The 13,414-nt window shown below is 43.7% G+C and overlaps 1 protein-coding gene across 1 annotated transcript in view; it reads right to left on the reverse strand.

Annotated features, from left to right (window-relative positions):
- The window catches only part of ADAMTS12 (ADAM metallopeptidase with thrombospondin type 1 motif 12), a 388,886-nt gene that overhangs the window by 151,361 nt on the left and 224,111 nt on the right, over positions 1–13,414 (reverse strand). The window contains 1 exon segment of the mRNA XM_065874119.1: positions 2,781–2,905. Coding sequence (XP_065730191.1) covers positions 2,781–2,905 — 125 coding nt within the window.

Genomic DNA, 13,414 nt, shown 5'->3' on the forward strand with positions numbered 1-13,414 from the left:
ACCGACCAAACGCTTTTCCACACCTAGTGCTAGATTTACTTTTTATTATTTCATTAAAAAAAAAAAAGTCTAGGTCTGCATGGAGCTGCTGGGAAAAGATGAATGATGCTTTTTGGTAATCTACCAACTTTCTGACAGTGCAGGAAGTTGGGTCCCTTAAATAACTGTTCATTGAGTGCCTATTAAGTATCCAGCACTAAAAAAGATAAAAGCAGGTAACAAAAGGATTGTAAGATAGGGGTGGTCTTGCAGGCAAAGAGCTCCACGAGGAGATCAGCTCCACCTCCACCATGCACTGAGGATAGTAAAAGAGAAAACACGCCTTGGTGTGCAGCCACCAGAACCATTTCACAAGGCGTGTTCACACCAAAACCACCTTCTACTGAATGCACCTCTATAGTGAGCTCTGTTGAAGTGGATCTCAGCGTAGTCCTCCAGAAGCAAGTTCAGTCTTATACTTCCCTCCTTTCCTGAGCCTACCTATTTCTTCAGAGCAGAGGTTCTCAACAGGGGTTGATTTTTGTTCCCCGCACCCTCCTAGGGAACATCTGGCAACGTCTGGAGACAATTTTAGCTGTCACAACTTCGGGGAGGGTGCTACTGCCATCTCATGGATAGAGGCCAGGGATACTGTGTTTTGTTTTGTTTTGTTCTGATATTTATTTATTTTTGGCTACGTTGGTTCTTAGCTGTGGCATGCAGGATCTTTTCTTGTGGCCTGTGGGGTTCTCTCTAGTTGTGGTGCATGGGCTCCCGAGTGCGTGGGGTCTATAGCTGTGGCACACAGGCTTAGTGGTCCCGTGGCGTGTGGGATCTTAGTTCCCAGACCAGGGATCGAACCCACGTCCCCTGCATTGGAAGGTGGATTCTTAACCACTGGACCACCAGGGAAACCCCCAGGGATACTGTTAAATACACTTCAATGCACAGCCCCTCACAGCAAAGAATTAGCCAACCCAAAATATCAATGGTGTTGATACTGAGAAATCCTGCTTCAGAACTTGAAATTCTCTCTACTGTCTAGGAGTTGGTGAGGTTCATCAAAGCTTGAAACCTGACCCCTGTTCTAAGGAAGAAAAATGATCACAGTAAGAAAAAAAGGAGAACAGATCCTTCGTATTCTTACTGAGTAATAGTATGGCTATTGGGGTCAAGCTACCTGGATTTAAGTCTCTACTGTACCTGTTAAAAGCAGTGAGATTTTGGGCAAGTGACATAATTAAGCCTCAGGTTCCCCATCTGTACAATAGGAATGATTGACAGTAATGAACTACCAGGGTTGTTGTGGGGATTAAATGGAATGATGATTGTTCTAACAGATATAGCATAGGGCCTGGCCCGTGTCAAATACTCCCTAAATGCCAACTATCATTAACTCACTGATTTATGCATGTGAGAATGAGAGGAGAAACTATTTCTGCTTTCAGGGAAAGAAAAGAGACAGTGCTGAGACACAGCTGCCAGGTGGCCAATGCTGGTCCCATGATCCAGGGTTCTTCCCTACAGCCAGGTCCTGCCTAGACCGAAGTCTTCCCCTGGCCACTTGCCTGGGTCCTCATGTTCCCTGGCTGCCTGCTGGCTCCCCAAAGCCTCTGTGCTTACATTCTACACCTATTTCCCAGGGGAGCTATGATCAACCCAGGTGTTGTAAGACCTAATGAACCTAATGTAATAGGTTTATGCCACGGACTTATTTTGGAACGTATTTGCATTCAACCGAAGTCTTGATACTATCACTCAAAAGAGTGATTCTGATGATTGGAACTTTGGGTCAGGGTAAGACAGAAATTTGGATAGGGTGGGGGCTGATTATCATCCCTTGCACATAACCTATGCACTGGGATAACCCTGTCAAAGGGACAGATGACAAGCCAAGATGTTCAGGGGCAGCCTATCCTCCCCAGGGACAACAAACAAGACACCCAGGGCCTTTCCGCTTATGAGGGTCTCTTCAGCTGGAGGGCCAGGCTGAAAGGCCTCTTTCACTACACATCTCTGGATTTCAGGATGTCTCTGAATGTGCATAGGAGTGCCCAGTGAAAACTTACTTTCCCCCCATTAAGAGCTTCATTTGTCTAGATTAAAATAGTGTCTGTTACCTAGTAGGTAATCAAAAAATATTTATTGAATCAATGAGCAAACATAGCATCCCAAGAGCCTAGGTTGATCAGGTAAATTCACTAGTTTTTCACAGCTATGAGTCCTAGAAGGTCTTCAGCACCATAGGGTCACTCTGTAGTCAGAACAAATAGTATCTTCATGAGGGTAAAAGGGAGAAAGGTGCAAGCAAACCACTCTGCCTATTCAGGGGAGGACCTTCTCCCCATACTCTGTCTTCAACATCGGTCAGAGATGGGTTACAAGGAGGACTGATTTCTGTAGTGATAGTTGCAGCTTTCTAAATTGGAGGAAATTTTTAAAAAGAAAATTAAAGGATGAGAAATTCCATGGTTAAGAGTTAAAGGAGCCTTTAATGAGGATCTGCTAACAAGCTTCCCGATTGTTTATAGAGCTGCACCGAAAAGCCAGTTTTAAAGATGAAATCGTCGCTGGGATAGGAAAGAGCAGATGCAGTTTATTAACACAGAGAGCTGTGCGCATTTAGCAAGTTTGCTGACTGCTCCCTTACTGGTATGGGAGTCAGGAAGTGTCTAGTTGATAGATGCTGCCTTTTAAATGACAAGAGCAGCAAAGAGCAGAAGAATCTCATGAGGATGAATACCTGGCAACTCTTTCACCCACCAGCCCTCCCTGCCTTGCAGCCCCTGGCTCTGGGGTACCTGGTGAGAAGGACGGCCACATCATGATGGGCAGGGTTGAGGTCACTCTTGGGATTGATGCTCTTCTGCCACTTACAGAAGCTGGACAGTGTCTTCTCTGCATGGTGAACTATTTTCAATCCTTGCTGGAGAAAGAAGAGGAAGAGATTGGCATGGGTGATTTTTCTGGTCGGAGCCCATCATTTTAGTCTTCAGAAGCAGCGAGGTGAGATGAGCTCTGGGTGGGTGTCCCAGACATCTGGCAAGAATTCGGGGAGGCCAATGTACCCCTCTGGGCCAACCCCCTGCTCTAAACACTATCATTCCCATGACTTCCACTAAAAGAACCTAAAGGGGAGAATTGCAGGATAGAAATTATTACTGGGACAGGTAGCCCTTGAAGAAAAACTAAAAATATATTAGCAAAGACCAAGATCTGTTGGAAGTTCTATTTCTACTGGTTCTCTTCTTCCTAGGCCAATACAATTCCAAAGAGACATTTTTATTTCTAATGCAAAATGAATAGATTTTCAACAAAAAGCATCTTCCTTTCATGAGGTATCCTGCAAGGATGTACTGGATGTTTCCTTGCCCATGGTTTCCATCTTGGTTTGACATCTGTGGGTAAAGGGTAGAGGGTGACATAATCTCTCCAGGCTTTTAACCAGTTAGGACGCTGGGGTAGATGCCCCAGCCTGCAACTTCAAGGGCTCCCAAGTCATATCTAGCTGGCCCGCAGTTACTATTGGAGATGGAAGGAGAGGGCTTGTTCCAAATTAACTGGATGAACACTTGTCAAATGGGAGAGAAGAGAAAAGGGATAATCAGCCCTAGAAGGGCTCCAGTTTAATTCGAATTTCTAAAGGAGAAATTCCTTTCCCTTGCCTCATTTCTTCGGGATCTCTATATAGTGCCATCTCTTAAACAGGGTGGATTCTACATGGAGAATGACTACCTCCCTTGGCTTACTCTAATCCAAGTCTATTACTCTGGGCTCGGCCCAAGATCTTCAGGGCTATCTCTACATCAAACTACGAGCTTGCTTCTCTATATTCTGTATTTTGCTAAGGCCCACACCCAAATCCAACAAGGCCTGAGAGGCTTCGGTTGCTTGTCAGAGGTACTCCCAGGTCCCCCCACCTGTGCTAATTGACTACCATAGATCACCTTCCCTTCATGAAAACACAGACAGGTGGCTCATCGCTCATAAAAACTCATTGAACTCCCTAGTATAAAGAATTTAAATAAAAGCAACAGACTTCATTATTTAACAATCCTCATCATTATAGCATCCATTATAGGGTATATGGTGGTGGAGGGAGAGAGGTTCTGGGGACTAGCTGGGCACAGGTGAATCAGTCTCCTATTCAACTAGTCAAATTGTAGTTAGAACAGGAACCCTACTGGAACAAACATCCCACACCCACCATAAGGAACGGGCTAGGTGGCATGAATTATGAATGGAAAGGAAGAAAAGAGGAGGAAAGAAAAGGAGTGGGGGTGGAGGGTAGAAAGATGGGAAAGGAGAAAAGCAAGGAAAGAAACATTTCTTGATCATTTACTTATGTGCCAGATATTTTCACATAAATTCTCTAATTTAATTTCATCTTCTCAGCGTTACTTGTAAAGAAAGCATTGTTATTTTCATTTTATAATAAGAGGAAGTTAAACCTCAGAGAAGTGAAAAACTAGCTGAAGGTCACTCAGGTCAGTTACTGAATCAAAGACTATGAGAACAGGGGCTCCTTGATGAAGCTGTACTTCTAATCGGTGACCGGCCTCATTAGAAAGGTGCCTTACTTCCCCTTCAGACAAGAAGGCAAGTTATCAGACAAAACATTAGCTATGATTAGATTGCTTTGAGGTTTGTTTTAAACCCTACATTTGCTTGTTTGTTTGTTTGTTTGTTTTGGGGGGAGGAAGTCTCTGAAAGAATACTCATTAATTAAAAAATCATGCCATTTTGCATTGTTCCAAAGAAAATGAAAGTGGTATAAATCTAACAAAACATGTACAGGATCTGTATCTGGAAAATTACAAAATTCTGAGGAATGACATGAGTCTTGATCTAAACTTCACACCTTATACAAAAATTATCTCAAGATGTATCACAGACTGAAATGTAAAATATAAAACTTTCGAAAAAAATCATAGGGGAAATTCTTGGGTCCCTAGGGAAAGAGTTCAGAGACTGGATACTAATCAGATGATCCAGAAAAGGAAAAATTGGACCTCATCAAAATGAAAAACTTTTGCTCTGAGAGAAACTTGTGAAGAGAATGAAAAGATGAGCTACAGAGTGGGAGTAAGTATTTGTAAGCCATATAGCTGTCAAAGGACTTGCCTCTAGAAAAATCTAAAGATCTCTCAAAACTCAACAGTAAAAGAACAATGAGAAAACAGGCAAAAGACATGAAGAGACATTTCACTGAAGGGGATATACAGACAGCGAACAAGCACAACAAAAGGATGTTGTACCTCATTAGCCGTCAATGAGACGGTGAGCCGTCAACCACAATGAGATATTACTACCTGCCTACCAGAATGACTAAAATTTTAAAAAGTGACAGCACCCAAACAATGGTAAGGATGTGGTAAAACTGGGTCACTCGTACACTGCTGGTGAGAATGTAAAATGGTATAGCTGCTATGGAAAACAGTTTGAAGTTTCTTAAAAAACTAAACATGCAACTACCATATGACCCAGCAATTACATTCCTGGACATTTGTCCCAGAGAAATGAAGACTCAGGCTCACACAAAAGCCTGTAGTGGAATGTTTATAGCAGCTTCATGCATGATAGCAGAAAACCGGAAACAACCCAAATGCCCCTCAATGAGTGAATGGTTAAATAAACTGTTATACACCATGGAATGCTACTTAGGACCAAAAAGGAACAAATTCTCCATACACACAACTTGGACGGATCTCAAGGGAATTACACTGAATGAAAATAATCCAATCTCAAGAGGTTATATACTATATAATTCCATTTATATAACATTCTTGAAATGACAAAATTATACAGACGTAGAACAGATTAGTGTTTTCCAGGAGTTAGGCCGGTAGACAGAAGGGAGGTACAAAAGGGTAGCATGAGGGATCTTTGTAATGGAACTGTTCTGTACTGTGGCAAATGTTCCAGAAATCTATACATGTTAAAATTGCATAGAACTGTGAATACACACACACACACACACACACACACACACACATCAATTAGTGCTTGTAAAACTGGTGAAATCTGAATAAGGTAGGTGGTTTGTATGAATATCAATTTATTGGTTCTAATGTTGTACCAAAGTTATAAGAGATGTTACCACTGGGGGAAACCGGGTGAAAGGTATATGGGATTTCTCTGTACTACTTCTTACAACTGCATGTGAATCTACAATTACCTCAAAAAAATTTTAATATCTTAAAAATAATAACTGATCTGAATCAAGGCTAGAGGGTTGCAATAGAAGGTCTTATAAAGCAGGGCTCCCCAACCCCCGGGCCGTGGGCCGGTACCAGTCCGCGGCCTGTTAGGAGCCGGGCCACACAGCAAGAGGTGTGCAGCGGGCAAGGGAGCGAGCGAAGCTACATCTGCTGCTCCCCATTGCTCCCCATTGCTCACGTCACTGCCTGAAACCCCCTGCGCCCTGATCGCTGGCATTACCACCTGAACCATCCCCCTTCAATCCCCATCCGTGGAAAAATTGACTTCCACGAAACAGTTCCCTGGTGCCAAAAATGTTGGGGACCGCTGTTAAAAGCACTTTTCAGTATGAGCCTATGTGGGTTACTTACTAATTAAATACGTGTGAGTTCCCAGAGTTTTGAATCAAAGGAAACGTATAATCTTTCAGATGGGTTACAGTGGGTGGCCCACACATCACAGACCCACATACCCACACACCCACTCTGAGGTTCAGTTAAGTTCCCTATTTAAATAGCCACGAATGTAAAAGCTTGTTAGAGCCAAGGTGGCCACACAGGCAGAAGCAGATGGAGCCCCTCTCAGAATGTCCTCCTGCGGCTCACAGTCCCTGGAGGGGGCACACAGCTCAAGGTGGGATATTGCCAGACTGGAAAAAATAAATTTTTTCCTTTAATATTGTCCTTTTTTTTTTTAACATCTTTATTGGAGTATAATTGCTTTACAACGGTGTGTTAGTTTCTGCTTTATAACAAAATGAATCAGCTATACGTATACATATATCCCCATATCCCCTCCCTCTTGCGTCTCCCTCCCTCCCACCCTCCCTATCCCACCCCTCTAGCTGGTCACAAATCACCGAGCTGATCTCCCTGTGCTATATTGTCCTTTTGCAGCTACATTGGCTGGACTCACGATTTTGGAAGAACTTACATACCAATCCACATGTGTCTGTTTGAGGAAAAGTGAATGTTTACAAACATCCACTGTCCCTGGATTCTGAGCCAAATTCAGTGTTAGCAAGGACATATCTTCACCGTCATGGGGAAAGCAGTCATCTTCCAGATGCCGCAGCATAAAATCTGCCTCCAATTTTCCCATCGTTACTACGAGCCCATTTCCCTGAAGGATCTTGGGAACTATAAACCCAATCCTCTCATTTAAACAATGAGGAAATCCAGGCCAGAGAGGGGAGTAATTCAGCAGGTTTTGGCAGAGCAAGGTTGTGATGCAAGGTATGCAGCTACTAATCCAGGAATGGTGGTTTCCAAACTATTGAAGACTTCTCTAACCCTTCTGTTTGAATAACTGCAAAGAATTAACAATTCACCTATCAATGGTTATCGCTTATTTATCTCCTGCACCTCACACTCCCACCACCAGGAAGGAGACAAACACAGGCAGAGACCCTCTCCTTCCAAGATCCCCAGCTCTCCTTCCTCGTTTTACTCTCTGGCCACTTCTTGGGCTCCTTTATGGGCTCTTCTGCCCTGCTTTTGGCTCATTGCTAGTTCACTCTCAATCACAGTTGTATTTTGGGAAATCACCTATACACTATTAACTCTCAAATCTCAATCTCATTACAAACCTCTCCTGGAGTTCAAACTCATGTACCCAGATCTCTTGATGGACACCCCCTTCCAGATGGCACCAGAGGTACCCACAGCTCAGCAACCCTGAAATCCTTTCTCCCCACGTTAACCTGCTATTCTTCTTGCATCCTCTTAGTTACAGGAACCACCATCAGTGTCCTCCTGCTGTTCTCTCCTCTCTCCTTATTCGGCATCCCAATCTGTCATGATGTGCTGCTAACTTAACCTCCTCTCCATCTTTACTCCCAACTGCCCTAGCTCAAACCCTCATCATTTTATGCCTGGATTAATTCTTACAGCATCTCTTAATTGTTTTCCTTCTTTCTTCTCTTTAAATCTATCCTCCCAGGACTTCCCTGGTGGTCCAGTGGTAAAGAATCCACCTTCCAATGCAGGGGATGTGGGTTCAATCCCTGGTCAGGGAACTAAGATCTCACATGTCGCGCACCACAACTACTGAGCTCGCGTGCCTCAACGAGATGGCCCGCGTGCCACAAACTACAGAGCCCACGCGCCCTGGAGCCTGTGCGCCACAACTAGAAAGAGAAAACCCACATGCCACAACTAGGGAGAAGCCCACGCACCACAAGGAAGAGCCCATACCACAATAAAAAAACCCGTATGCCTCAACAGAGACCCTGTGTGCTGCAACTAAGACCCGACGCAGCCAAAAAAAATAAATAAAATAAAAAATTAGATAAATCTATCCTCCTTGCCATTGCCAAGTTAATCTAGCCAAAATCAAAGTCTGCTCATATCACCATGTAAGACTCAAGACCCTTTAAAGTCTAACCTCCAGTAAGCCCTCCCTTCATTTTCAACCTCATAGTTTATGTTCCAGCAACATTCAAACTGCCTGTATCACCATTTCCCCCAGGCCCACGCACACGTTATTTCTCTCCTTGCTTTCTTCTGGCTGCTTGCTCTGCCTAGAGCACCTCCTTTCTCTCATCATTTACTCCCTTTAACTTACTCAGCATCCATTAATTCTTTAAGATTCAGTTGGGGCATTTCCAAGGAGCATTCCCTGCCCCCAATCTGGAGTAGTTTCCTACAAATACATCTTGTGCATCTTGGTTCACAGCACTTGCTGCACTAGGTTAAAATGTTAAAACTGTGTGACGTTATTCTCAGAGCTTTCTGAGAATGTGTTCCCGGATTATAACCCTCAGTTTAGCTCAACTAAAATTCCCTTTTTTTAATCTTCTTAACTTGATAGTTAATTGAATTTTCATTGACATGAGAAAAAAAATATTGGCCCAAAGTCTACCCCCAAATCTTGCTTGCTTTCTCCCTGTTGCCTCAGTCAGTTCCTCTTACAGACAAAGCAAGTGTAATTAACTGAGTTGCTGGTCATTTGTAGCTGGGTGCCTTGCCCTTGTGCAGAACTTTCATCTACAATCTGTGGCATTTAACACAAGTTCAGTGCTTACTGCTCGTCTGCTAGATGTCGTGACTCTTCCAGGAAGTTTGAATTAAGCACCACTTTTTTCAGCCTCCTCAGCCTTTTTATCTCCAAGTCTCATAAGAGGTTAAGTCCAACACTTTCTCAGTTTCTTGAATGCACTTGATCCCAGGAGCCTTGGCTAGTGTTATTAGCTACACCTCAACACCATGCAGCCCTCAGCACACACAAGAAACAGAAGAGCTTTGGAGAGATCACACTGGCACACAATGAATAAGGGGAGACTTGCACAGTACTAAACATTTCCTATAAAGCATCCTCGTCATTATTCGAGCTTGTCAAAACAAACCCCCATCCAGACAAATTTTTTTCGTATTTCCTTTGAAAACAAAAATAGATTTCCCTTTTTGTTCTTTCATCATTTTTTCTCACCTCATTTTCTGAAACAAGTCCAATTCACTTCCCACTTCCCCTTTCCTATTTATTTGAGTATATGACCTGATTGGACAGGGAGGTGACCTAGAGGAAATCAGTGGTGGCTCGCAGAAAGAGTCCCAAATGGGAGAGAGAAGATGATTTTGCAAGAACATGGCTTTTATCATAAGTTGTTCTCTTTGTAAGCTCTCTCTTTACAATGAAAAAAAAATCATGCATTGATTTCCTTGAGAATTTGCGATTCAATGCACAATCTGATCATGTTCTGCTAGCCAGGCTTAGGTTCCTGGAAGAAAGAGAACAGGCAGAGAAGGGAAAAGCAGTAACGTGGAGTAACTCATCTGATGATCAAAGGAAGAGATACTTGATTTTTTAAAAAATTAATTAATTTATTTTTGGCTGCACTGTGTCTTCGTGTCTGAGCGTGGGCTTTCTCTAGTTGCAGCGAGCAGGGGCTACTCTTTGTCGCGGCGCGCGGGCTTCCCATTGCTGTGGCTTCTCTTGTTGCAGAGCACGGGCTCTAGGCGCGCAGGCTCAGTAGTCGTGGCGCACGAGCTTAGTTGCTCCGCGGCATGTGGGATCTTCCCGGACCAGGGCTCGAACCCATGTCCCCTGCATCGGCAGGAGGATTCTTAACCACTGCGCCACCAGGGAAACCCGAGATACTTGATTTTTAAAAAAAGTGATGAATGTATGAATTCATTTACCTTATTTTTGACATTTATCTTGAAAAAGCAGCAGTTCTATAGGTTATAACAGACCCACAAATCACCCTGGGGGCAGGGAAGTCACCAGCCTGAACTGCCGGAGTTAACAGGCTTTTAACCCCAGAGGCTCACAGAAGTGAACCCAACACTAAATCACTCTGAGACCAAGAGCGAAATCCTCTGTGAAAAGTCATCTCCCTCCCGTCTGTCAGCCCTACTGCAGCTCCTTCAAGCCAGCCTGACACCCGCAGGCTCTACCCCTCAATGGCACAGCGACCTGGGGCCCATCTGGCTGGCGTCATCCCAACTCTCTCCCAACCCAGTTTTGTCTCCATCCTGTTCTTAAAAGAAGTCTCCAACTTCTTATGATTCTAATCTTCTCCTTTAGGTTTTTTGTTTTCTGTCAAGGACTTTGGTACAGTTTCCTCATCTGTGAAATGAGTATTATAGTAACAAGTTTCCAGGGTTGTTGTGGGACCTGATGATGATGACAATGGTAAGAATAAGAATGATACTGACAAATAACACTGATGGAGTGGTTTCTACAAGCCAGATACGAGGCTGACTATTACATGAATTAACATGTTTGATTCTCATAGCAACCCTAGGAAGTAAATATTTACCAAATGAAGAAATGGAGACACAGATAAGTAACCTACCAAAGGTTACATGACTAGAAAGAGGGGGGACTGACTATAAACCTGTGCTCACTACAATGTTAACTGCTCACAAGAGTAGGAGGGAAGGGAGCAATCCTATCCGTAACCGCAGCCCAAAAGTAGAGCAGGGAGGCCATTGAATGAGTTGGTCTAAAGTGGAAAGGGCTAAAGGTTAAGTTTGTGTCCGAGTCCTTGAGGGAGAATGGAAGTTCAAAGGATAGGACTAGGGTCATAAAGTGGAAATGAGAATTTGATTTAGGGCTGGATGGAGGCAGGATAGGACAGAGAGCAAGCTGGCTCATCTCTGAAGCCACTCTGATTTCTTGGCCCCTGATGTCTTTTTTTTTTTTTTTAATTTTTAAAAACTTTTTTATTATGGAAAATTTCAAACATATACAAAAGTGGAAGGAGTAGTATAATAAATCCCCATGAATCCATCAGTTAGCTTCAAAAATTATCAACACATGGCCAATCTCATCTCACCATGATGTCTTAATATGCTAGACAAATCTTTCCAGCTCATGGTTTTGTGTACCTGAGTTTCCACTGGTCCAAAATGTGACCCTCTATTCTCTGAGACGTCTCCAGGATGCTCCCAAATTAGTACTGCATCCGACTAATTTCTTCTCAAAATGTGGTGAAATTCCCCAGTGGTTTTTTACATGGCAGTAACTGACATAGAGAGACTGTATTTTATCTATGTAGGTTAACCACCAAGTCTCTGGAACCCACCACAGAAAATGAAGTCCAAAATGGTGTTAGCTGTCAGGTATGACTTTGAATAGGAAAGATGAGAGCCATAGAAAGTCACTGACGGAAGAGACCTACCTCAGTGTTCCCCACCTCATGTCACTTCCCACAGAGCCTCAGAGCCATCTCTCTAAAGCCTTTCTCTCCATTTCATCTCTCAGTTTGGAATCAGCCAGAGACTCCCACAGGATTAGATCCAAACCCCTTTATGGGGCCACAGGCTTGTCATGACTTGGCCACTTATCTTCACCCACTGACTGCTGGCCTCACTCATTCACTCTTTCTCTTATCTGTTATATACCAGTAGGGCTAAGTGGCAAGCAACACCAGACCCAACCTTTGCCAGACCCAGTCTTACACACTAACGGAGGAAAGTGTGTCAGGCAAATAGATGTAAAGTTACAACTCGGATATGTGCTATGAAGGAGAAATGCAGTATTGTGGGAGTATATAATAAAATATTACTGGACGTGGACACCAGGGAAGGCTTCCCCAGCCAAGAGACACTTGAGCTGAGATCTGAAGGATGAAGGTGTTAACTAAGTGAAGTCAAAAAGGAAGACGGTCCAGGCAACAACAAGACCAGCAGCAGGAGAAAACATGATAAGTAGAAGACTATCACTCTATCTCAAGAGCAAGGAGGGCATAGTAAGTGATCAGAGAGGGAATCAGGAAAACACTGGATTGCTTTAAACCAGGGATGGGCTTTGGAAAGGGGTGTCAGGAGGGTAGAGATAATCAGATTACCATTTTGTGATCGTCCTGGCTGCAATGAGAAAACAAGATCAAAAGGAATCCAAGCAGACCAGAAAGTACATACAACTATAGCCCAGGAAAGAGATAACTGTATCCTGAATTAAAGTGATGTAAATGAGACGGTCAGAGAAAACTGTCAGTACGTGATGATGGGCTGGATACGGGGTGGAGGGGGCAGAAGGAGGTGTCATGGATGCCTTCTGGGTCTTTGGCTCCTACAACAGGAAGGATGATGATGTCACGCACAGAGACAGGTAACACTGGAACAAGACCAGGTGTGAACGGAGGTGGGCAGGTTTCGATCGGCTGTTTTCTCTCCTGCCTGCGACAAAATCTCATTGTCTCCTTTTTTCACAACAAGGTTTCTGAGCCTCCCATTTTGTGGTTCATGATCAGTGGTGTGTTCACAGCCTCTCACAGATAAATGGTCTAGCATATATGCATGCTTAGTGCTTAGTTTAAGCACTAAGGCTATTGTCCCTACTTCTAGGTTCCCCTTCCTGGGATGTCCTTCCTCACTGGTTAATTTCTTCTCGTCCTCTAAAACCCAGCATAGACATCCAAGTATCCTTCCTTATCCCAGGTACTCTTTTTCTTTTCTTTGTATTCATGACAAGCTCAATTTGAAATTTTCTATTCTGTGCCTTTGTGCAGGAGATGCTAAGCTCCTCAGAATCAGAAATACGATGTTGATTCATAGTTGTACCCTCACCAGCTAGCACAGCATGAGACAGAGTTGACGTACCACAACGTGCTTCTCATTTACAGATGAAGAAAAAAGGAGGGATGGAGCAATGATGTGACTTTCTCCGAGTTACCTACGGGATGATGACAGAGTCAGGACTCGAACTCAGGTATCCTTGCTCAAGAGCAGTCACCTCCCAGTACCTCACACTGTACTTTCTGCCCGTGGCCACTACCCTGGTGTAA

The sequence above is a fragment of the Phocoena phocoena genome, chromosome 3 (assembly GCF_963924675.1).
Source record: "Phocoena phocoena chromosome 3, mPhoPho1.1, whole genome shotgun sequence".
Classification (NCBI taxonomy): domain Eukaryota; kingdom Metazoa; phylum Chordata; class Mammalia; order Artiodactyla; family Phocoenidae; genus Phocoena; species Phocoena phocoena.